The sequence below is a fragment of the Salminus brasiliensis genome, chromosome 7 (assembly GCF_030463535.1).
Source record: "Salminus brasiliensis chromosome 7, fSalBra1.hap2, whole genome shotgun sequence".
Classification (NCBI taxonomy): domain Eukaryota; kingdom Metazoa; phylum Chordata; class Actinopteri; order Characiformes; family Bryconidae; genus Salminus; species Salminus brasiliensis.
In genome coordinates, this window is record NC_132884.1 from 22,889,106 (window position 1) to 22,915,603 (window position 26,498).

At 40.6% G+C, this 26,498-nt stretch overlaps 1 protein-coding gene across 31 annotated transcripts in view; it reads left to right on the forward strand.

The window, feature by feature from the left end:
* Positions 1–26,498, forward strand: part of dlg1a (discs large MAGUK scaffold protein 1a) — a 143,515-nt gene that overhangs the window by 103,580 nt on the left and 13,437 nt on the right. For all 31 annotated transcript variants that reach the window (XM_072684197.1, XM_072684164.1, XM_072684172.1 and 28 more), the window contains 5 exons: positions 4,569–4,725; positions 4,925–5,027; positions 16,131–16,245; positions 23,076–23,252; positions 26,003–26,069. In XM_072684197.1, the coding sequence (XP_072540298.1) occupies positions 4,569–4,725; positions 4,925–5,027; positions 16,131–16,245; positions 23,076–23,252; positions 26,003–26,069 (619 nt within the window). The remainder of the gene's footprint in view (positions 1–4,568; positions 4,726–4,924; positions 5,028–16,130; positions 16,246–23,075; positions 23,253–26,002; positions 26,070–26,498) is intronic.

The window sequence follows — 26,498 nt, forward strand, 5'->3', positions numbered from 1 at the left end:
CATCAGTTCTCATGTCACACTTCTTAAACTTTCTATACAAAATAAAACAAAATATATTGCAAATATAAAATGAACAAGGGGCACAGATATTACAATATTTTATATAAAGTTGATTTTTATTATTTGTACAGGTAAGGTTTAAATAGCCATGCATTTGTTATTGTTACCAAGTAGTGTTTTGTGTCCAGAATCACAAGTGTAGGCCCTGTATTAGTGCCATGTAGTTAAAGGAGGAGTAACTAATGCTGGGTTGCTCTGTGTCACAACTTGCTATGGTGTTTCTCATTCATATATATATATATATATATATATATATATATATATTTACAGCCATGCCCGAAAGTATTCATACCCCTGGCAAAGTTTGACTTAAATTTACTTTTATTTAACCAGAAGTTATATTTTTGCCTTGAAACGACACAGGCATCTCCCAGGAGATAACACGATGATGTACAAGAGGCATCATTGTGGGAAAAAGTATTTCTCAGCTTTTATACACATTTGAACAAAAAGTGGCATGTCCAAAATTATTCATACCCTTTGAAAACTGTCACAGTATATGGGAAAATCCAAAGTTCTATACCATTCCAAATAGTCCAAGCTGTTTTAAAGCATCCTAATTACCCTGATTCATTGGGAACAGCTGTTTTAATCAACTCAACAGGAGAAAAACAGCAGCTCTCTGCAGTTGGTTTGTGGACAGTCATGGCTAAGACAAAGGAGCTCACTAAGGACCTGCGGCTGTGCATTGTGGCCGCTCACAAGTCAGGAAAGGGCTATAAAGCCATATCAAAATGTTTTCAACTTCCAGTGGCTACAGTGCAAAGTATTATTAAAAAATACAAGAAGTTCCGCACTGTGGAAAATCTCAGAAGATGTGGTCGGAAGCCAAAAGTGACACCTGTGCTGGCCAGGAGAATAGTGAGAGAGGTGAAGAAAAATCCAAGGATCACCACCAAGGTCATCCTGGTGAATCTGGACTCTGCTGGTGGCGACATCTCAAGGCAGACAGTTCAACGGACACTGCACACTGCTGGGTTCCACGGACGCAGGCCAAGGAGGACACCACTTCTCCAGAAAAGGCACACAAAAGCCCGCTTGACCTTTGCAAATGCTCATCTGGACAAAGAAGAAGACTTCTGGTGTTCTGTTTTATGGTCAGATGAAACAAAAATTGAATTGTTTGGCCACAATGATGTGTGCACCATTTGGCGTGAAAAAGGAAAAGCCTTCAACCTTAAGAACACCATCCCCACTGTCAAACATGGTGGTGGGAACCTAATGTTTTGGGGGTGTTTTTCAGCCAATGGACCAGGGAACTTGATCGCAGTAAATGGCACCATGAAAAAAGAGCAATACATCAAGATTCTCAACAACAACATCAGGCAGTCTGCAGAGAAACTTGGCCTTGGGAACCGGTGGACATTTCAGCACGACAACGACCCAAAACACACAGCCAAAGTGGTGAAGAAATGGTTAGCAGACAAAAACATTAATGTTTTGCAGTGGCCCAGCCAGAGTCCTAACTTGAATCCAATTGAGAATCTGTGGAGGGAGCTAAAGATCAGGGTGATGGCAAGGAGACCCTCGAACCTCAAAGAGTTGGAGCTCATCACTAAAGATGAATGGGCAAAAATACCAGTGGAGACATGCAAAAAGCTGGTCAGCAATTACAGGAAGCATTTGATTGCTGTAATAGCCAATAAAGGCTTTTCTATTAATTATTGAGAAGGGTATGAATAATTTTGTTCAAATGTGTATAAAAGCTGAGAAATATTTTTTCCCACAATGATGCCTCTTGTACATCATCGTGTTATCTCCTGGGAGATGCCTGTGTCATTTCCAGGCAAAAATATAATTTCTGGTTAAATAAAAGTAAATTTAAGTCAAACTTTGCCAGGGGTATGAATACTTTCGGGCATGACTGTGTATATATATATATATATATATATATATATATATATATATATATATATATATATATATATATATATATATATATATATATATATAGGTTGCAGGTTCGAACCCTTGAAATTTCACATCCAAAAATGAGACACAATTGACCGAAACCACTGGTAGTCAATATCAGTTGATGTTAGCCATCCAGAACTTGGGTTCTAACAGTTTCCAGAGACTGGGGAAGCTCAGGTTTAATCTTGGACTAAAATACTGTGGCCCGAAGCTTGAGATCATAGCCTCTTGTCATTCATGCATTTTCATTCACTGGATTTGTTTTTCATTTTCTAAGAGCTGCCAGTCGGCGTGGCCGCACAGGCCGAGCAGCATTAGGAGAGGAGGCAGTAGCAGGGCAGATGGCCTGGCCAGACCAAGCTAAATTTTGCTTCAGGGGTGGTGGTGGGGGGAGTTGCCCATCCACTGGTATGCTTTACCATACTTAATCCATTTTAATGGAGGGATTTGTCCTCCTATCAGAAGAGTATCGTCATCAAATACATCACATTCATCATAAAAAAACGAACAGCCTCTTTCGTCATAAGCTAGCATGGTAATAAGGCTGAGCAGTCTGTGAAGTCAGATTTGGAAATCTGATAATCTTCGAATTACGACTTCATCCTTCAGCCAGCAGTTTTCTGCCAAAACACTGCAACGTAGAGGCATGTTATGTAGAGACTTAATTGAGACCTGACCTTAAACAATGTTTATGCTTGTTGTGATGTATCTGTTAAGCTGAATGCAGTTAGGCTGTTGGGAATGCAGTGCAGGACCACAGTCACAGGCTTACACTGCCACCTACAGACTCAAACCGAACCATTTTCCTTTCATGTTTCCCTTAATGCTTCATTCTTTTTTTTGTAAGATAGACATTCATGGACAGGCTGTAGATGCTGGCGGATTGAAGGAAATGCTTAAAAAATAAAGCAAATTAATATTTATTTTTTGCCATTTTAATTAAACTATGTAATGAAAAGTATATCTGTACAACTGTTACCACATGTCCACCAGAGGGAGACAGATCTAAAGACTCCATATCCTTATCCTGAATGTATCCAAATGCAGATTTAGTGGAAGTAACACAGTACCGATCTACCATTTTCACATCCAGGACAAAATTCTACCAGCCCAGTAAATCTGTGCAAGGATTAGCAAACTGTGCTATTTAGGATTCTTGTATAATGAGCTCCATTGTTAGACTTTCTGTATCGCAGATTGCTGATATTTACAGTTTTTGTCCAACAGCAATTAACACTTTGTCTCGCAGATGTCTAGAAGGCAAAAGTTTCGTAGTTAGTTGTTCGTTTTTTTTTTTTTTGTTCTCCCTCCAAAAGATAAGTAATTACACATTTTATATATTTTATATAAGATAGAATAGTGGTAAATCAATGATCTTTACCTTGTCTGTTTTCTTATAGTGCCCTGTCTATGGAGTATGTAATTTAAGAAAGCAATTTGCGCTAAAATCTTATTAGAAAACCATTGTAAAGCGCTATCTCAAACTCCAGGCAACATATCTGTAACCCTTTTGTATAATAACTTTCTGTAGGTTAGCAGTTAGAGGCATTAAATGCGTCAGATTAATCTTCAGTCTGATTTCATGTTTCTCTAAAACAAAGCATTTCCAGACATCGATGTTTGAACTGACGTATACTGGTACTGACTTTAATAACCGCTTTAAGAGCGATTTATTAACCTTATTGTGCTTTTTAATCTGCTGAAGTATACTGAAGTATACTTGATTAAATGAGAGCTATTTCTAAATAGAAGTTTCAGTAGGTAATATTACCAGATATGCTTTCTCAGATGTTCTCAACTTTCTTTAAGTACTCTTTCACATATGACTTTGTGTTATAAATATTATTTAAGTAAATACAGAAGTATCGACAATAAAGATCAGGCTGATATCAGTAAACTGTGCAGTGCTGGGCAGGATTTTTTTTGGGAAAAGGGATGAATCTGAGCCAGCCCTGTAACAAATCCAGCACACTTGCCTGATTGTAGCTGTGTATTTCATATTGTGGGAAAATTTGAAATGGTTCAAGCCTGAAAGCCCTATTTTACATTCCTTGTAGTAATGCTATTAGTTATAAAGGGGCAGTGGTGGCTCAGCGGTTAGACCGCCGGGTTATTGATAACAGGGTCGTGGGTTCGATACCCGGGCTCGGCAAGCTGCCACTGTTGGGCCCTTGAGCAAGGCCCTTTACCCTCTCTGCTCCCCGGGCGCTGGAGTTGGCTGCCCACCGCTCTGGGTGTGTGTGTGTACTCACTGCCCCTAGTTTACTAGTGTGTCTGTGTGTGTTCACAGATGGGTTAAATGCAGAGGACACATTTCGCTGTACATAGTACAGTGACAAATACATGCACCTTTACCTTTAAAGACAAGATACAAGATTGGTAATGCCCTCAAGATTTTAAGATCTGTAAAAGAAAAGGAAGTATCGAGTCATCTCTCATATAAGCTGTAATAGACAGTTGTATACAGTTAAAGTTTGCTTGTAATGTCAGTAGGCAAACCTTTGACCAGTAATGCCTATATCTGTACACTTTAGGTTGAACGGTCAAATCCTGTTGTCCATGCCTAAATGTTGAAGTTGGGTAATGCTTTGCAGGGAGCCTCGGAAGGTTGTGCTGCACCGTGGATCAACAGGACTAGGCTTTAACATTGTGGGTGGAGAGGATGGAGAGGGCATCTTCATCTCCTTCATTCTGGCTGGAGGACCTGCTGACCTCTGTGGAGAGCTGAGGAAAGGAGACCGCATCATCTCTGTAAGTATGCAGTTTATGCAGCGCTAACCTGGTGGATGTAGTTTTCCATTACTTGTTAGCTAGATGAGACTCAAAGCTCCAGTGCCAAACTACAGCTTTAACTTCTCATATCGTTTCTAGCATGTGTGCATGTGTAATGCCTAAAATGCTTTTGTGGAGTGAACCCTCAGTAAAGTAATTATGTTTGTTTTCGTTGCAGGTGAATGGGGTGGACCTTCGCAGTGCAACCCATGAACAAGCAGCCGCAGCACTCAAGAATGCTGGCCAGACAGTCACCATTGTGGCCCAGTACAGACCAGAGGGTAAATATCATGCTTTAATTACTGTATCATGCTCTCTTGCGAGTGTCTCCCTTCAGCCAGAGCATCAGTCTCCATCTCATCCATTTTTTGTGTCTGTGGCGTCTGTGGGGGCAGCGGGCCCTCTGGGCGTCTGTGGGGGGGCAGCGGGCCCTCTGGGCGTCTGTGGGGGGGCAGCGGGCCCTCTGGGCGTCTGTGGGGGGCAGCGGGCCCTCTGGGCGTCTGTGGGGGGGCAGCGGGCCCTCTGGGCGTCTGTGGGGGGCAGCGGGCCCTCTGTATAAAATATGTTATAGTTTAGTAGCGATCAAACGTTTGGGCATGCCACTCAGCAACAACAGCCTATTCAATTTAATTTCAACATATTCAAATTTAACCAATATTTCAAACTGATGTAAGATGTGTTTATTGAACTCCTAAAAAGCAGAATGTTTTGAAAGTGACGCCGGGCTATTCCACTGACAAGTAGAAATTTTATTTAATTTACTGCATTTGTATCCGCATACACAAAAGTTGGGTTTCTCTAACACTTATGCACAGATACAATGCATTTTATTAATATTCAATATAGACTAGTAGACTAGTCTATAGACTAAAAATAGCAGATATCTGCATCGGCCCCCAATTTCCCGTATTGGTGAATCCTTAAGAATTACATACCAGCTGATCAGAGTCAGTCTAATGCTGGGTGTCAGGCTTCTAAGATTGGTGGGATTTCCAAATATGGAGAGCATTTTGAAAGGCTCACTGATCTCTAAATACAGCCTTTAAAAGTTAAGCTGCTATGCCTTCTCAAGCACTTAGCTTCAGGACCTGAGCCTCAGACTTCAGTATTCGGTGTGGTGTGAATAGTAAGGAGGGTTTATTTGTTTATAGCACAACGCAGTAGAAAGCTATTTCACGGTCTGATGGCCTATGATAATGGAAATATGGGTGGCAGAGGTTGGCCCGTGGTGACAACGTGACTACTGTTGTGGCATTGATTTATGAATGCCAATATGTTTGGTTAGGTGGTCTACTGAAGAAGCGAAATCTCCAGTGTTGTAAGAAAGTAAACATAGTGCATTTTTATGGTTTTAATCTTTTGACTGTTATTTGTTCTGTCTGAGAGACAAGCAATCTATTCGATTGTGCTGCAGTGAGACCAAAGTAGAAACCAAAGTGCCCCCTGCATTTCCTGTAGTGTATTGCAGTCTGTCCAAATGACGCAATGACGTATACTTTGATTGGCTTATTTACATCACCTAGATGGCCCACAGCAAGCGCATAGTATAGCCTGGCTTAACGTAACCAAGCTTAGCATAGGTTGGGTTCATGGGTTCTTAGTGTAGCATGTAACAAGAACAAAAACAGAGTCTGGCTGGACAGCGTTGCTGTCCTCTCTGGGTCCTTTTCATGTCCAGTTGGTACGGTATGCCTTTAGCTAGCTGAAGAGATTCAGTCAGCCTAGCATTAGCTTTTAGTTACTCCAAAGGCTCTAGTGCACATAATGAGTGCATCAGTCCTTGCTTTGGACCTCCTAGCCACTCTAAAGGCCTTTAGTGTGCTTGATGGTGCATTGGTGCATTGGTCCATGCTTCAGACAGACTAGCATTAGCTTTTAGCCACTCTAAAGGCTCAGGCTGCTGTTAGCTTATAGTTGCTTCCAAGGGTCAAGCTCTCCAGATAACTGCATCTGTCTTGGCTTTGGAGGGCTAGCGTTAGCTTTTACCCTTTTTAGCCTTGCTTTCATATTCTCCCGTATTAGTCGCTGCATGTAAACAGAGCTGTTACGTAACAGTTTTTGGTTTTTACAACTTAATAATTTTTTTAATCCAACAGTTCAGCAGTTTTTGAGGTTCATAGCATGTTACCTCCATACCTCCATCTCTCATTATTGAATTATGCCACAGAAAACGCAGCTTTAACTGTGTTGTGTTTTCCATAATTAATTTCATCGGCTAGCTGTTTCAGCTCTAGCCAGGTTTCTAGGTATCTCGAATGTATAAGCATCACTGGAGGCCCAGGTGGCTGTGAACTGACATAACCCTGTGTGGCCTAGCTGTCGTGACTCGGATTAGCTCTGCTGCTGACCCCTGGGAAGTGCTGAAGCTCTGTTGTAATGAAGACCTGTGGGTCAAGCCTGGCCCTCTCTGCTTCTCCAGGCACTGCTCCCTACTCACCTCAGCAGGCCTGGGCACAGTGTTTATGAGAATGCCATGGGCCATGAAGGTCCTGCAGAGCTTTGGCTGGAGATGGTGAGCAAAAGTCTAATTAAAGTCCCCGGTTATCTGTGTGCTTGTGGGTTGTTGTTGTTTTGTTTTTTTTTCGCCTGTGTGTGTGTGTGTGTGTGTGTGTGTGTACGGGTTGTTGAAGTTGGATGAGGTATGGGTGAAAGCTGTGGTCTTAGCATGGCTCCTGAGCCTGGCTTCCTGAATCTGTCACGCTCCTCTCTGTGCTCCTCCCACTCTTACCCAGCCTTGTCCTTTACTTGGCTCTTAGTCACTGCAGTCCATGCCACAGGCTGCTCTCTGCATCTTACAACGTCTCTAGAGGTGCATGGAGAGGATGGGCCACAGAGAATGCTTTTCAGTATAAACCTGAAAAAAAAAAAAAACCTAAAAAAAAAAAAACTGGATTGAGAATTGATTTTATTTGTTTCCTTGTCTCGGTTATGTGATTTTAGTTTCAAGTAATGACATATTTAAAATATTAGGCAACAGTGACTCGTTAAAATATATTAAAAATGTGATCATTTCTGAAACTGAAGGCAGCTGCTTTGATGCCTTCCTGCCTGTGCTGTCTCATAAGTCAGTTTCTTACAATTGTAATGGGGGGAGCTACAACCGATTCATGTTTGAGACACACTTCGAAGGCAGCAATACTTTATGACTATGCCAGGATACTGACAACTGCTGTCTGCTGGTGGCATAACTAATTAAAATCGTTAGATATAAAAAGCCAAAATTCGGCTGTTACACTGACAGTTTCTCATCTGAAATAAAATATTCAGGGAAAATCATTATCAAACTTATATTTGTACAGATTGCTGCTTGCACCCGCCATTTCGCTTTCTCCCCTAAGACGATGCTAACCCAGAAGATGGGGGGGGGGGATCAGGGGGTACGTAAGGCAAAAACATCTGCCTTCACAAATCAGCCAGATGAAGGTACCTTAGCAGGCAGCATGTTGTACAAACATCTGATTGGCACATGACTCGGTACCTTACCTCGGCATAACGTGTAACAGAATGCATGTGGCGTTTGGCATAACATGGTCATTTTGAACATCAGCAGTAAAGTATATAATATAATAGAATAAACACACAGCAATATGCTAATAATTAAATGGCGTTGGATTCCCATTTACTTGATGCCTTGCACTGAATTGTTGTCCAACCCCACTTCCTCTCTATTTTCCAGCCAGGCTTGTTCAGGATCTCTGGCCCGTCAGGGACTGTGCTGTGTCTGATGTTTTTGTAGACAGGCTGTGTGGATCTTAGGTCAGGGGTTGACGGCTGTGGGCAAGAGATGTTTGTGTATGTTCACTTTCACAAAAATCACTTTCCACTTCACTTGTGCAATCTTGTCTTCTCTACTCCTCTCTTGAATTATCCGGAATTATCATGGATTTAATTTTGTACATGTTGGTTCTGGTTTTGTTTTTAGTTTTTTTTTTTTTAGTTTTTTTTTTTGGGGGGGGGGGGGTCCATTAGATCTATTTGCCTTCGTTCAGTTCTCACTCTTCATGCTCTGTGGTGCAGCTCTAATTGCACATTTCCCGTCGTTTTCAGCTAACAGTGCTCAGTACGTCTCAGGTTACTGGGCACAGGGGTGCAGTTGCACTCTCAGCTCAACTGAATATGAGCTGTATATATTTATTACACATATTTATTTTTGTGGCAAATTGCACATTGGCCGTGCCGTCACCCAGGAAGCAACGCTGGCCGGGCTTCTTTGCTTTTAAGATGGTGTTCTGCGGTCGCTCATTAGTGCTCTACTGATTGGTTGTGTAAGGGAAGGCTGATGGGCTTGGGCGAGGCTAAGGTGTGAAAGTGCTACAGACTGCCCCCTGTGGGAGACCTGCGGGAGAGCAGCTCTGTCTCCCTCTGCTCTTGGTTATGCATGGAGGCTTGGCTAAATGAGCTGCAGAGTGAACAGATGCAGCTCAGTCTATCCCCACTGCCTCATGGAGGAGGTTGCAGGAATTAAAACAGAGCTCTGTGCTTCCCTTTTTCAGTGCTGAAATGACTCTGTGTCTTTCAAAAAGAAAGAAGGAGATGAAGAATAAAAGACGGTTTGGTAAAATGTTCCATACTTCAGCAAAAGGAATCTCTGCTAGTGTTATTTATAAAGATGGGTGAAGGTACATCGCAAGCTTTTAGGGTGTAAATCCAAGTAAAACCTGAAGTCTTGAGCTTATGGGGCGCAAGCCCGATTCTAGTCTCACATCTCTGCAGGGTGAATCCATGTCAAGCCTGGAATCCAAGCCTGGAGTTGAGATCTTGGTCTTGGGGGTTGAGTCTTGAGTGTCTGGGGTGGGCTGCAAGCATTACATTGTACAAAAGTAATCCTCTAAAAACTTGCAAGACATGCAAATAAAATAATAGAGGAACCTGCCAGTCTACCATACTTGCTTTCCAAACGTTGAGAAAATCAGTATGATTCCCCTCTTTTTCTCAAACACTGCTTTTACTGCATGTAGCTTGCTGTTCTGTCCTTCAGGATGAAAGTTTTTCCATAATGAAAGGCTCGCTATTAGAACCCTTATCAAATGTGGTGCCACTTCATACAGCTAGAGAACGCGATAACACTTACTAACTACTGTTTATGTCTGATCTACTCATCCAGACTTTAACCTTTCTACTGCTCCGGGGTAATGTCTTTTCCTCTTAAACTCTTCCTTTTCACTTTTTGGTAAAGTACTGGTATTTATGAGATACATACATAATAACTGAGCCAAGAATTAAGAGGGAAAAATCTGATTTTTATATTTTCTTCTTTAGGCCATATGTAAGTTATAGGCTCATGTAGCTAACAAGTAATGCAGTCTTATACTCTACCATTAAGCATGATGCAAACTGCTACTTCTATAAAACAAGTCAAAGTACAGACCAGATTTAGGCTCCACAGGACTGCCACTGTTGCCTGGTGATTTTAGTTACAGTCATTTCCAAATCCTTGGAAACCTCACATGCAGTTCTGGTAAAGATGTAATAACCTGACCCTTCCTTCCTTTAGTTAGCTATACATTTATTTTGTAGTTTCGAGCTATAGACATCATATATGTCTCTGCTGATGGAATTCATGTGGCGCAAAAGGAAGCTTGTAAGTTTTCCCTGAACTGTTTCTTAAAACAGTATTTTGTGGCGTTTTTTCCATGAGTATCACCTGCTCGGATACCCAACATCTGAAAGTGCTCTCGGAGGTATTATATCTGCAGACAAGCGGAGCGCATCCTCTTCAGAAAAATCCCAGCCCCCAAAAGCCACTGTGCTTTGATCACTGAGGCTTAATGGCATTGAGGATCTGTCCTTTAATGTCATGCTCATCAGCATGTGATGCAGAAGGCTGAGGGAAGGGCCTGCTTCTGCCCCCGAGCTGTTTACTGTTAGTGGAACCTCAGTCATTTAAGCATCTGCGCTGAAACGAGCATTTAACCCTGCTGCCAGCTCACTCACCCTGGATTCAGACTAGAGAGCTGATCCACTCTAGGTGTTCGCATAGATCATTTGATGGAAGTGCCTGTTTTGGAGTTGTATATTTTATAGCAGCAGTTTCTGCCCTTTTCTAAGTAGCAGCACTGTCAGGACAGTTTTGCAGGGGTTTAGGGCCCGTTGCTCTTCAGCATGTCCGTCACGTAGGCTATGTTAAAAGGCGTGATCAGAACGTGCTGCGGTGGAGGGGCTGAGGTTTGAGCGCGCACACATTTGCTCGATGCCTAAATTCCTGTTTGATGCCGTGAGGAGATGACTAAAGCATTAGTCAATATTATGTGTGAAGACGTGGTTTAGCATGGCATTACCTCAGCACAGTGGCTGTGACGAGGTGCTCGGGGAGATTACCCTGCTAAAATCCCATTGGGTTCTTCTTTATAATTCATTCCTAGGATCTGGCTGTCTGAGTTTGACGTCATCAGGGCACACACTTCAGGACATGACTTTTGGTTCAGCTACAGAACACTGCGGAAGAAAATGACCTTTAGGGGAAAATCAACAATTCCTGAAGCTTTGAAATTGGCAACTTTAGAAGATTTGTAGGTACTTTAATGGCTTCTGGTACATTTACAGATCTTTTTGGCAAATCATAGTCATGCTCTCTCTTCAGGGCTTGTGCTGGAGCCAGAACTTCAGAGTTGCTGTAGATTTCATCACTGTATTGAACTTGCTCGTAGATTTGAGGAATTTCAGTGCTTCACTATGAGATTAATACATTTCTATGTTATAGAAACGCTGTTTATGCTTATGCAAGTTCCTAACTCTAAATTACAAACAGTTTGTAACCTAGAAACCATGACGGCATTACAAACGTGAGCAGACAGTTGCTTGCAATGTATTTTAATATTGTCATAATGCACACAATAATTATTATTATTTTAAACTAGGGTTGCGAGACTGAGAATAGATTCCATGGATTTTCTACTGCGAGACATGATCTTTTTATATCTATTAGATCGATGCCTCATTTTGATACTGTTATAAGATTTCAATTATTTCTAGACATTTCTAGATTATTGAGTGTAAATGTTTTATTCCATTTTCATTTGGCAAATTTGCTTATATGAAAAAAAAATGCTGAATTTCCTTGTTTCTTTAAAAAGATGGAAAAATTACATATCTTATAAATTAAATCCTTTAAAGAGACTCATTAAAGTTTTACCATGGCATTGTTGAATAAGGAATTCAGCTCTGTGACCCACAAACACAGTGATCTCTTCACTGAAAAGAAAATCTAGCAAAAACAAAACAGAGGTGGAAAACGGGCCAATTCCAAAACCCCCAAACTATGATGTAATAGTCTGGACTTTTTATATATATCTAAAGAGTACATCCACCCTCAACATCAGAGTCTCCGCCCTCTCCAAGCATTTGAAAAAAAGCATGATCGAGGCTCAAGAATGAGCGTGCGGAGGCAGGGCTTAGTGAGGACAGAGCAGGGTAGAAAGCTGCCAACCAGAGGCTTTTCTGCTTCGGGCGTCACCACGATGACCGGTAGGAGAGTACATGATTCGGAAGGGTGTCGCTCATGGCAACGTAATAGAGTGAAAATCCTCCCTCTTTAATCATCAGTTGAGGAGAAGCAGAACTGAACTTGGGGACACAAAATTTTATGGCAATAAAGTAGACTTTTATTTGATGGACAAATGGTTTGCTTATCCCAAATGCAAGGCATGTGAGTGTGAAAATGTTTGTTTATATATAAGAAAAACATAATTTACCTTAATATTTACCTGCACTTTAATGCAGTATGGTTGAACACAATCACTCCAGGAGAATATTGTGGTTTGGGTAGTTTTCAACAGTATTCTGGGACAAGCATCACCACCAGACTCTGATAGTTACGGGAAAATGGGTTACTACATGAAATTGGCTTCAGTTACTATAGTGCTAAGCTAGGCTATGATATGCTATGCGTCTATTATAAGCTGTCACGGTGACAAAGCAACCAATAAAGCAGAGCTCAAAATGTTTGGTCACAAACCCACAGTTAAAGGAAAATCAGTGCTTCATTCTGAGGCAAAATAACAGGGTTGTAAATATGCTTGTAAAACCACTTTTGGACATTTTTACCCCAACCAAAATCACATCATGTCTATTAATATGTCAAAGAGCAACTTTAAATACTGAATAAATGCATTCTGTGGCAAGTATCATATCCATATTTTACATTGTGTCTGAAAAAAGACATTTCTATTAAAGAAAATTGTATTTCATTACATCCCAAATTAAAAATGTAGCCTGATCGTTTCACTTTGAGGGATGGATGTTCTCTCCCCTTCTCTGTGACTTGTGTGTATGTGTGTGTGTGTGTGTGTGTGTGTGTGTGTGTGTGTGTGTGTGCATGTTTGAGTGTGTGTAGGTAGAGGGTATTCACTGTAATCTGTGAAGGATTAGCTGTCTCTCCTGCTGCCTGGGGGCTACTGTGCTGTGTTCTTAGCTGGGATTGGCAGGTTTCTTTAATGGATTTTTTCCTCTCTCTCTCTCTCTCTCTCTCTCTCTCTCTCTCTCTTCCTCTCCCTTGCTTCAGCCCCACTCTGAACAGTCTAATTATGTCTGTAATTACCTTTGGATGTTTTTTGTCTGTGTGTGTGCGTGTACAGTGTAAATGCAGTCTGAGGGTGTCTGTGAGAATCACGCCGCACTGATTAATAATCCATTCATATCATTTAAAATCATTAGCCATGCAGGAGTTGATATTGTTTCCAAACACACAGAGGCTTCTCTTCTGTAAAAAAGTGCCTCAGAACGTAAACAGTTAAATGGTGTTCTATTGAGTGCTGTTCTTGAGGATGATGCTCACATTTCACATAATCTTAATTGTGTAGAATGAAGTCCTTGTTGGCTACAGCAGACCCTGCTTCCTTTCTCTAATTTCCCTAATGTTGTCTGAGAAGGAGTGCGGTCCTGCGGGACTGAGGGCTTTGTCTGAGATTCCTTCCTGTACGGGCGGCTGCTAGCTATTAGCATAGCGTTTCGTCTTTTGATCTGCTTTTCTCTGCATCTGAACACAGCTGACTTGTGTTTCCGCCATGAGGTGATTTTCCCATTGTTTCTCTCTGTAGAGCTACGTTTCAGCATAGATCTCATTCTGAGAATTTTCTTATGCCACATAATGCATGATAATCACCTTGTTCACACACACACACACACACACACTCACAGCAAGCGCCAAGAGTTTACTTTTCAAAACATTAAGTCACATGGTTGGTTTGTTTGCTTGTTTTTGCTTTTGTCTACGTTCACGCAGAGTTTGCCAAATTGATGATTAGGATTATAGACGACTTCAGCCACCTGTGTGATCAGTTGGAAGTCAGTCTCCACAAGCCTCATTCACTGCCTTTCTGATTTCGCTGAACCTCTATAAACAATACATTTAGTCTTCGTCTGTATAAAATGTGTCATGCATGCTTGTTTGTTTCATCTCTGTTAATGTAATATGTTCCTTATGATTTATCTGCAAGTATATGCACGTGTGCTTAGTAATTTATTGATTCACCAGCCAGGCAAATACTGTCTGCGTCCTTGGTCAAGACTGGTAATGATGCATTCTGCTAATGACTGCTAATGATACTTTCATCTTCCTCTTCAGACGTTTTTCTGAAATAAAAATTATAAATATATATATATATATATATATATATATATATATATATATATATATATATATATATATATATATATTAAACCCCTGATAAATGCATTTAGCTACTTTGCGTTACTGACACCTATAGAAGAGTATTGCCAATATGATGGGACTCTCTGATGCCAAGCATGGGGCAGAGGGGTATAAAGCCCCCCAGCACTGAGCTGTGGAGCAGTGGAACTGTGTTCTGTGGAATGATGCTTCTCCATTCAATACTTTTGGAATGAGATGAGGTGGTAATCAGTAAGGTCTAGTAGAAAGCCTTCCCTGGAAAGTATAAACAGTTACTCCAAAAAAAAAAAAAAAAAAAAAAAAAAAAAAAGCAAGATGAGCTCTTTTTGTAATACCCTCGATTTCAGAAGAAACAATGAATGAGCAGGTGTCCCAATACTTTTGTCCATATAGTGTGTGTGTGTATGTAGGTTATGTGGGAATGTAGGAATGTGTAGTCCATTAGCATCTGTTGTGTTACTGTGCTGGAGGTTTTCTGCAAGAGGGGCTATACACAGGAGTCTCGCTCGCTCTCTCGCTCGCACACTCTCTCTCTCGCTCTCTCTCTCTCTCAACACCCCCCCCTTTTCTCCGTCCCCCTAAACACCCCCCCCCTTCTCTCTCTCCACCCCCCTTCTCTCTCTCGCTCACCCTCTCTCTGAGCTGAGTGTGAGTGGGGAGCTGTCCTTCAGCACCACAACATCATTCCCTCTCACATGGGTGGTTAGTAGCAGAAAGGCTGAGAGCTCCATAAACGCCAGCGTCACCTTTCATCCCTGACGCTTGTCCAGCAGGACTCAGTGAGGGAGACTGAGTGAGTACGAATGGTTACGATATGCTGCTTTTGAGGGAGGGTGTAGGGTGAGAGGCTGTGTTCTTTCTTCTGCTTTAACTTTGATGTGTTTTAGCTGTGTTTAATGAGCTGTTTGGGAAAACGTCCTGGTGAAAGTTTCACTCATTACTGTCTTTCGGTTTTTGTGTCTGATTTTCAGTTTAGGATTGTAATGATTCTGGACACTGTCTGACCACATGTGTTCTGTAAAGCAGTTCTTGAGCGATTGTAGGGTTTTTTGTTTGTTTGTTTTTTCAGTTTGTGTTAGCATTTCTGATTCAGAGCAGTGCCGGTCAGTCAGAGGGAAAGAGCATTAGCAAACCAATTGGGTTCAAACTTTTAAATCACTGAGAGCCTTTTCACTATGGCTGTCTAGTGAGAGTAGAGCTTTTTCACGTGGACTGGCTGGGAGTCCTTGAAAGGCTGAATGTACGAGACTGTCCCTGATCTATTATGAATGGCTCACGAAGCCTGTATCTGTCTGATTCTGCTTCTATTATCACTGTAGTGGAAAGAGTTACACAGCTGTGCACATGCTCATGCAGCTGTGCACATTGCGCGCATGTGTGTGTATGCATGTGTGTTCGTGACACATGTGTGCGTCCACTATGCTCCGTGAGCAGTCAGATGGACACTCAAGGTTCAGCAGAGGTATTATTTCTCTGTCTCCCTTGGTGCTCTTTGCATTGTGAGAGCATGGACAATCTATAACATGAACATACATATAGATGTATAAATAGATGTGTGTGTGTGTGTGTGTGTGTGTGTGTGTGTGTGTGTGTGTGTGTGTGTGTGTGTTTAAATATATCTTAAATATTATGGTGAATAAACCAATAGAAATGCTTTTTTTTCTTTCCTATGTAAAGTTGCCATTCAGCATTCTGTTGTCAGTTGTCATTCTGTCCTCAACAACTCGTGCATCATGCTGTTTCTTCTGTTTTACAGAGTACAGTCGCTTTGAAGCCAAAATCCATGATCTCCGGGAGCAGATGATGAACAGCAGTATCAGTTCAGGCTCCGGCTCGCTGCGCACGAGCCAGAAGAGGACGCTCTACGTCAGGTGAGACCTCCCTCATTTTCTGTTAATTACACTTTCTCTCCCGTGAGGTCTTCCTGAAGGTCGACCACATTGGACTGGCCCTCCCCAGCGTGCCATGTGTTCACTTTTACTGCTGTCGTTTTTCTCCATTTTAGCTGCAAATTCAGATTGGGCAGGAATCCTTTTCTCAGTAATAAGAGCACCAAATAGGTTTCCCTTTATGCCGTAGAAACGCCACATTTTGTCCAATAAGCAACCTCTCAATAGGAGATTTTATTTGTAAGTGGTTTGTTTAAGTGTGAAAAGTCCAAGTAGAGTTTAAAGAAGCTTCACATAATGCGAAGAGTAAATGTCAGATCTTTATTTTTAAGGGAGGTTGTTGACTTTTCTCAAATTCTTTCTTTTGCAATTGGGAAAATGTTCAGCAATTATATACTAATAAGAATGTATTGTCTTTTCTGGGGTTGATCTTTAAAAAATGTTAGATGTGTTCAGAATGATGAACAGAGTAGATGTCGATGATTCTACAATAACTGATACTGAAAGCTTTATAGCATCAAAAATGAAGTTAGGAGAAAGAAATATTTTCAAAAGTGCTGATCAAGCAGAAAAATAAACATAATTTCATAACTATTGTTCCAAAACTACTTGAACCATTGGTCCTAAAATGCATTTTAGTGTATCATTGTCTTGCAATGTTCTTCTTTATTATTCCATCCTATTTGTGCAATGTTCCAGTTCCACTGGCAGCAAAACAGTCCCAAAGCTCCGTCCCTCCACCCCCATGCCTTACGGTTGAAACTGAAGGCCTCCCCTTTAGTCTTTGTGGTGAATCTTTCTCATCACCATAAAACGTACCTAATAATAGATGTTTGTATATAATCTACAGTTATAGAGTGTTCTGTATATTCTAATGTACAGTGTACGAGCTGTTATTAATAACTATAATTAATAATGATAACTATTTTACTAGGGTACAATATGCAAATGTATAAGTGCAAGTTTAACTAAACATTTTTGGGTGTATTGAATAATCAAGGTACTTTATGTAATCCAACAAATGTAAATAACCATGCTTGAAATAACACAGGCCTGTTTTATTGTCATATTTTTAATATATCTCATATCTCAGTCAGCCTTTGCTGCAGTATAGTCACAGTACTAGTATTGTTGTCTTCCATATGGTGCAGCTTTAGTGGTGACTCTGCTTTCCTTGGATGACGGATGGCCTGTTGCCCTGCCATAAGATAATGTAATCGCTGCAGACTGAAAATGGTGATGATTATGCTCACAGCTGACGTTTTTTTAGAGCAGCTGCTGGTTAAGGCCACTCACTGTCATAGCACCTGGTCCTATTGGACTAGTGCCAGTGGTGTAGCCCTGCAATAATGCCTGGTTTCTACAGAATATTGCCTATATTGTCTGCTTCCGGTTTCTGCAAGTCTTCTAGGACTCCAGTTCCAAATGGATACGGTGTAAAAAAATAAATAAATAAATAAAATAATAAAAGTGCTGACATTTGCGTTTATGCATTTTCACCAGAGCAACCTCCCCTGCTTCTCTCTCTCTCTCTCTCTCTCGCCACTGCACCAGTTCTTGGTGGTAATGATTCCCCCTGCTGATGTGTCCCCAAGTGCTGTGCTGCTTTATCCTGTTATGGCTTTCAGGACTGTGCCGTAGTATGAGTCATAACTCTGGGCTGTACATCGAATGGCCAGGAGGACATCTCTCTTCCCTATAGATCATCTACATGTCATCCAGCTAATGATTAGCTATCTGATTATCAACAGTGTTCTGGTTAGGACTAGGGCTCTTTGGATTTAGGATCTAGGGTTACAGGACAGTTGTGTTTATTGAATAGCTGATTAGTTAAAATGAGTGCTGCATACGTTCAGCCTAAAAGATCAAAACCTGCCTGTTGGCTACCATTATAGCTTTGTTTGAAAATGACCAATTTTCTGCTCCTTTACTGTGTATGTACATTCAGTGTTTTTCTGAGTTGAAAATCCTGAAGACAAAATGAGCATCTACAAGGCATCTTCAGAGCATCAGAATAACCTCCCGTGATCTAATTTGTCTCCTTTTCTCTACCTGTTTGTCTCTGTATTGTTGCATGTATCTGTCACTGTACTATGTTCAGCATTGTCCTCTGCATTTGACCCATCTGTGATAGTGAAGACACACACTAGTGAATTAGGGGCAGAGAGCACACACACTCAGAGCGGTGGGCAGCCAACTCTAGCCTTGCTCAAGGGCCCAACGGTGGCAGCTTGCTGAGCCCGGGTATCGAACCCACAACCCTGTCATCAATAGCCCGGAGCTCTACCTGCTGAGCCACCACTGCACCAATTCACCAATTCACTGCAACAGTAGAAAGATGGAAAAAAATCACTAATTGACAACATTAAATCACTTTAATCTTACTGGTGACAGGAATATGACAAACCAGAATCTTTATTTACAAATATAACCTTTTCACATTAACACACAGTGAAGTGACTTCACTGTCACTGCCAGAAAGGTTAGCGGAGGAATGTGTTGAAAGTGTTGAAGGGGAAGAACACAAGCACTGTACAAAGTTATCTTCAGCTTTATGCACGTATTTATAAACCACTACATTTTATTGATTAGTTTACAACCATTAGTTACATCTGAATTATACACTACTAAAAGATACATACTGCATACCTGGTTGCACCATGACCAATCTTCTGGCAGAATTGTGATTGGATATTTGAATCAGAATCTCTTTATTTCGCCAAATATGTTACACATACAAGGAATTTTACTTGGTGTGAGCAACACAAGTATGACATGTAACAAGAAAAATACACTATTAACAATAAATAGAATAAAGAATAATAAGTAAAAAAGTACTAAAAGTAATAGAGCTTTTTTACAAGTTGACATTATGTTAACATGCTTTTATCAATTCCAGAGCCACCATTAATGCTTGTTTAGGAGTTTTTTGTGTTTGTTTTTATTCCAGCTACTTTGTGAAATGCAGCAGTTCCACTAGCATCACAACAGCCCCATGCTTCACACTTGACAGTGTTATTGGGATTAAATGCCTTACCTTTACTTCTCCAAACATAAAGACAAAATAAGCATCTACAAGGCATCTTCAGAGCATCAAAAGAACCTCTTGTGGTCTAATTTGTCTGCTTTTCTCTGCCTGTTTGTCTCTGTATCGTTTTGCTTTGAGGAAATCAGACCATTGTTAATGTGGTCAAAATTACTTTATTTTGTCAACGATACTAAGATGAAAAAATCACTCATTCACAACATTGAAAGCACTTTAATCTTATTGGTGACAAAAAATAAGACAAATGAAAATCTTTATTTATAAAAATATATATAGAAATGAAATAAATTTTCAGCTGCAATGAATGAATAAGTGGGTGTATGTGAAATTGTGACCTGTAGGTACAATTCTGAAACTTTTTTGTTTGTTTTTTTGTTAATTTTCCAGAACTGTAGTTCAATATATACAATTTGTTCTTTTACAGTTAGACACTTACATTACATTTACTTTTATGGCGTTTAGCAGATGCTCCTATCCAGAGCGACTTGGAGACCATAGACAAATTTGACAAATGAATTCATATGAAAAAATTTAAATGGACTAATTTGTCATTTTGTCCAAAGACTAAACAATTGAATTGGACCCCCTGTGTTTCCCTGTCCACTTTCATGCTTTAACAGGCCCAGTGATGAGCACAGTGTAGTCTGACACATTGTGAGTTTCTAACACCCCTGGGCTTTGCTTGGAGGAGAGTGGTTGTGACATTTTGGCCTGGTTGGAAGGTGGCACATTAAAATCTATGATTAACAGATGAATCTGTTAATTTGAGCATCTGTCAGAACTTGCTGTGACCTACACCCAGCGGCTGTTTTAAAATGTAAACACTGAATTTAGTTAGTAACTAAATGAGTATAGTTATATAGACACATAACATCCGCTCGGGTGGTAACGAGTGAGCCTGCTCTGACTGCAGTAAATAAGTTTTAATAAATGAAGAGGGGTGCTGCTTTGTTCCCGTGCTCACTGAGGATATGTAATGTGCAGTGCCAGTGCACTGGAAGCTCTTCCAAAAATACCCTGCCTGCAAGCTGCAAGCTAGAGCACACCCGTTTGCTCTGGGTAGTTTTATTTTCAAACTCTTGCTGTCATAGGATTAGACCCAAAGCTAGTGGATATTTCAGAGAGATTTACTTTATCAGCACTCCCAGAAGATTTTCAGCCTTTGCTGGAAATGACAGATAATAAAATTGTCAGGGGTGTAAGTGTATAGAGACCTGTTTTTATGAAGCGACTATTAGATTATATTAGAGTCATATTTTACATCAATACAGACATTAAATCCACTTTAAATCAACCTCTGCCTTCTTCCAGTTTGTGAGGTTTGTTAAATAATTTATTTGAGGAGCTGAAACGATACACACATTTTTATCCTATTAATTTTTTTTTCTTTTTTTGATGTCACACATTTGGTCACAAGCATTGTGTGTGTGTGTGTATATTATAATTGCCCACAACCCTTAAAATGAGCACGATTCACAGTCACTAGTGTCACAGATTTAGTGAGAAAAAAGGCCCATAGTCAATAAAAAGATTATTCCCAATAGAATAGGACTCCCTGTAGCAGATAAACCTGAACCTATTGACACCATGCCTAATGCCAGGTGTGGGCTAGAGGGGTATAAAGCCCCCCCAGTATTGAGCTGTAGAGCAGTGGAAATATGTTCTTCCTTTAATACTTTTTTGGATGAGTTGGGGGTAAGGTAGGATGCTGATCATCCGACATCCTGACCTCACTATTGCTCTTCTCGTTGAATACAATCTACAGTCTTCACGGCAATGCTCGGTAGTAAGCCTTCCCTAGCCTCTTTTTAATACCTTGATTTTGAGAGAATCAATAAATGAATGAGCCATTCTGGGCATCAGTACTAGGCTGATACCAGGGAAGTTAGTCAAGTACCTTCGTTGTCATTTTACTTGCACAGTACAACAAAAGTAGCTTTTTGCATAACCCAGCTTAGAGCAGCTCAAAAGGCTAGCAGTGGCAGCTTGATGAACCCGGGTATCGAACAGTAACCCACTGAGACACTAATGCTCCAACCACTGAGACAGTACTGCCCCAGTACGCTGGTTTGGTTATATAAGAAAAAATAAAGGATCCAGTCAGATCTTGCTACAAAGCTAGCCTGAAATAGCACACACTCGCACTGTGTGACGCTGTGTTGTTAACTGTAGATTGTTCTTGTGAGGTAGTAGAGTGTGTTGTTTCAGCATAAAACAACTCACACTTTTACTTGCTTAAAACAGCTTATTTTAAGGCTTAGTTAAAAAATTTTTTTTTATATATATATATATATTGTATTGATGACTGCACAACATTTAAATATCACTAATCAATATTGGGAAAGAAAAAGAGGTGTCATGCTGCAGAAATGCACTGCATAAACCCTCCGCCTTCACTACCCACGTTACTATCATATGAAGGACCTAGGTGTGATCACTGACTGGGGAGGGTGGGGTGGGGAGGGTATGTTATAAGACTGTATTCTTTTTTTTTTTTTTTTTTTGGCTGATTTTGTCTAGAATATATTTTTTTCATTTAAAGGGAAACAGATGAACAAATAATCATTGCACTGTTGAAATGGCTCTGTTGTGTCTTTACAGTTTGCTTTACAGTTTTATATGAAACACAATCAAGTATATATGTCTGTGGTTAAAGATGAAGCCAGTCACCATGTGTCCTTAAAATCCTCCTTTGGAGTTCAGCAGTGTCCTGCTCTCCTTCTTTCTGATGCATGAGTGGAGTGGAGCGCTTTCATTATTAATGAGAGAGAAGGAATGAGCTACTCGAGAGCTGGTTGGGAGCTTGGTTACTTCAACTCCACTTCACACTCTGAAAAACACATGTGCACACAAACACACAGACATATGCCCACATGTACACATGTGTATAAATGCACAGATGGCCTGTTCATATTACCAGGAAACTTCTGGAGATGAATTACAGTCAGGAACCCTGGGGTTTTGCAAGATAAATTATAAATAGGTAAAGAGGGTGTTTTATATATACAGACTTTCACATATTTTAAACTGTGGGTTAATACATGTGGTTAGTGTAGTTTATTGGGATGTACTGTTGGGCATTATGGTGTGCTGCGCAAAATGTGACCTGCTGGCCAAAGGCTCTTGAGGACATATTATTTGGCCCATCTGAAAGTTACTGTAACCCCCCACACACACACACTCCTTGGGAAGCATGCTTTTATACTGTAAATTGGGTAGAGCAAGAATCAATATCAGTAAGTCCAACCAGTTAACTTTCATGGAGCTTAGTTCCCAAAATTTTATTATTATTATATATATATATATATATATTTTTTTTTCGTTTTATTCACTGACCTGCCTATAAATTAGGTGGGGTGCCCAAACATTTAGTTTTAGTTTAAGTGTGTTGTTTTAATAAGCTGAAGATCTAAAAGACAGAAGTAGGCAAATAAAAATTATATATTTGCAAATATAAATATACAAAACAGCGCTGTTCTATTGTTGAAATAAAACCAGTATAATTAGTTTACTCTGAAGTTACTGTATTATATATATATATATATATATATATATATATGGGGTGAGGAGGTGAGGGATTATGTTTTGGTGGGCCAAATGCAAGATCCTTACAGGTCAACTTTGGGCAGTCCTGAGTTAGGTCTTTGCTCAGTAACTGGTTTCAGGTTAGAATGAGGTCTGCTGTCCTGCCGACCTAATAAAATTCTGGTGCAGTCAAATTGGTTTGTTTCTCACTGCTCTGAATACATTTGTTCGTGTGTTGCAGAGCGCTGTTTGACTACGACAGGGCGAAGGACTCTGGGCTGCCGAGTCAAGGGCTGAATTTCCACTTCGGGGACATCCTGCATGTACTGAATGCCTCCGACGACGAGTGGTGGCAGGCGCGGCAGGTGACCACAGATGGCGAAGTAGAGGAGATCGGCGTCATTCCCAGCAAGAGGAGGTATGCTCTGCTGCATTGTCGCCATACCCTCCCTTTCCCTTCCTCTCCTTTCCCCACACGCTTTTCTCCTACTCTCACTCTCCTACTCTCAGTCCCATAAGCAGATGATTGCTTTGTTAACCTTCTTCAAGATGAGTTAACGCTTCATGCTGTGTTGGCCATTACCTCATCCCATCTTTCAAATAATTGCCTTGTTCCACGTCACTGAAATTTCACATTTGTCATGTTACTAATTGAGGCATATGCACACACACACACACGAGGCATGAGTGTGTGTGCTTTTGTAATAAGAGGCGCTCATATTCCCTTTTTAATCATTTTGAGAAATTGCTTCATCCATCAAGAAGAACGCTCTTGCTGGTGATGTTGAATAGAGGGAAGACATTGATTCTCAAAAGCAAACCTGTTAGAAAAATGACTGTACATCAGCAGTATTGCTAATCTCCTCTTGAAATCAGAGTTGTACACGTGCAACCGCATGTAATTACTTTAAGCAGACCTTTGCTTCATCATTAGCGACAGAGTGACTCTCCTCAGTGTGAGCTGGTCTGACTCGGCTGTTTTTGGGGGGGCAAGACTTCACAAAAGCGGTTTCCATCCTTTAGCTCCTGCTGCATGCTGACTGGCAGCTAAAATCTGTACAAAAGCAGAAGTACCCTGGCATCATCCAACACCAGAGCAGCTTACAGTCACAAGTGCCACTTTCTCCTGCTCTGCAGAGAATCCACAGCCATACAGCACATGCTTCAGCTGGGACACAAAGCCAAAGATTAAGCCCAACACTGAGTGTTACTCTCCTCTGCCTCTGATTTAAAGAAACTAGCAGGTTCTATGAAGTGTTGATCATATCACCACCTGTTCATCAGTTAAAATATGTTTTAATAATAAGTTTAAATGCTAAGATTTAAAGTTCCAATACTTTGGGGACGAGTTGAGAAGTGTGGGATGAGTGGTGGTGCAGGTGGTGATCCTCCAATGTCCTGAAAATCTGGTAGAAAACCTTTCTTGGACAGTAGAGGCAGTAGAGAACTCTTTTTTTTTTGAATGCCCTTATTTTTAGAAGAAACAATGAATGAGTAGGTGTCCCAATACTTTTGTCCATATAGTGTAGCTTGAATTCAAGTTCAGATTTATTTATTTTCCATAAACAATTATTCTGCTGTAAAAAATTGATGCAGTTAAATTGCCACATTAAGACTGTTGTGTCCCTTAGGCAGTACGCCATCACAGACTCAGACTTGTCTTTTGTCTTTAAGTATTCATCATTTTCATGCCACCCATTTAGTCTCCCACTACTCCTGTCTGTTGAACTGTTGAACTTAAGCCTCTTCTAAAAACTCTCACTACCATGGCACACCAACCACAGTGCAGAATGTGATCATGTAAAGGATAATGCTGTGCTATGAACCTGTTTTTTCCCTGAATAGTGTCTCTCTGCTGTTTTTGCAAGCTTGAGCTCATCCCAGGAAGAGGAACTGCCATGTAGCTTTTTAAGGCAAACCCACAGCTTCACCGCCGGCCAACAATACCCATTCTAATTAAAGCTTAGCTCCAGATTGTGAAAGTGAAGATGGAGAGTTTGATTTCTCTGTTATTTTTTCAGGCTATGCAGATAGAGAGCTGATAATTGACTTCTCACCCCACTTTGTAAAAGTGCGACAGCTTCCCTGTCTCTCACCTGCTCTGCTCGTGATCAGTCACAGAGCCACATGGAGGTCTGTGTGCTGTAAGATACGGTATCTGTCATCGTTTTGGAAAGGGAGAAGCCTCTGGAACGAGGGCTGCTGCCATGGATATGGAAATTATGTATAGTAAAAAAAAAAAAAAACTCTAAAGGTTTTGTGATGCTGCATTTGAGATTACCTTTGTCTGAAAAAGCTGGGAAATATATACTTCCATAAATAACTTTTTTTACATAGCAAATTTCTGCAACCCCCATTAAGGTATCTTTGGACCTCTACCCTATTCACACGAGCTAGGGATATTTTCTGAGTGGACACCGAAGAAGTTTTGTGAGTTTCTGTGGAGTTGCTGAGTGTCCATAAATGTAAATATGTGGTTTAGATCTAAAAGGTTTGCAGGGAAAGCAACTGCAAAAAATGCTTTTGAGATAACTTTGCTCATCATACTGCTGCTACAAATAGTGTTTGAGTGATGCCTTAGAACAGGGACAGGGAACCCAGGGCCGGAGTTCGTTTCAGAGTTTGCTAATTGGGGTGGTAATCCTCCAACGTCCTGAAAATCTGGTAGAAAACCTTTCTTGGACAGTAGAGGCAGTAGAGAACTCTTTTTGAATGCCCTTATTTTTAGAAGAAACAATGAATGAGTAGGTGTCCCAATACTTTTGTCCAAATAGTGTAGCTTGAATTCAAGTTCAGATTTATTTATTTTCCATAAACAATTATTCTGCTGTTAAATATTAATGCAGTTAAATTGTCACATTAAGACTGTTGTGTCCTGTGTGATTCCTGATTACATCTTTACATCGACTTCTTTAAACTTTAAGGTTTTTTACATTCACATCTCCGTCACAAAAATGGTTCCTCTGTGGCATTACTCATAGAACCCTATATAGCACCTTTTATTTTTAAGAGTTTATGGACCTCTGCCTAGGTCTTTGACCTACCAACGAGCTGCATCCTTGATGAGGATCCAAAGTGTCTTGCTGTTTCCCCTGGTTCTATTTGTTTTGTAATCTGTCAACCATGTGGCCTGGCACTTATGACTTTCCTGTTTTCTTTGTTTACCAGGGTGGAAAGAAAAGAGAGGGCCAGGCTAAAGACTGTCAAATTCAATTCCAAGTCTCGAGACAAAGGGGTAAGAGCCTGCTTTAAGATTTCCTTTGCCAGTTTGCCTGTAGAATGTAGAGTTGTAGAGTGTTTTGGTTTTCCAGTGCAAAACAATTAGGACACCCCATAAAAATCGGGCACCTGGACATCTTCATTTTACAGTATTGAGAGATGGAGGTAAACTACATTTTACCTGAAAACATAAAACGTAAGAAATGTCTTAAAAAAAACATTGTAAAATGCAGTGAATACAAATGCAATTATCTTGTGAAGAAAAAGGTTTCAGGTGCAGCACATCAGCAGCAGATGATTAGAACATGGTTAGAGGGGATTTTGGAGGAGCCTGTCTTATTGTTTGGTTTGCTCTTTATTGTTGAAGTGATTGGTATGACTATGGTGAGATCCAAAGAGCTCTCTAAGGTCTTTAGAAAGATGATGTAGATGTATAGGAGTCTGG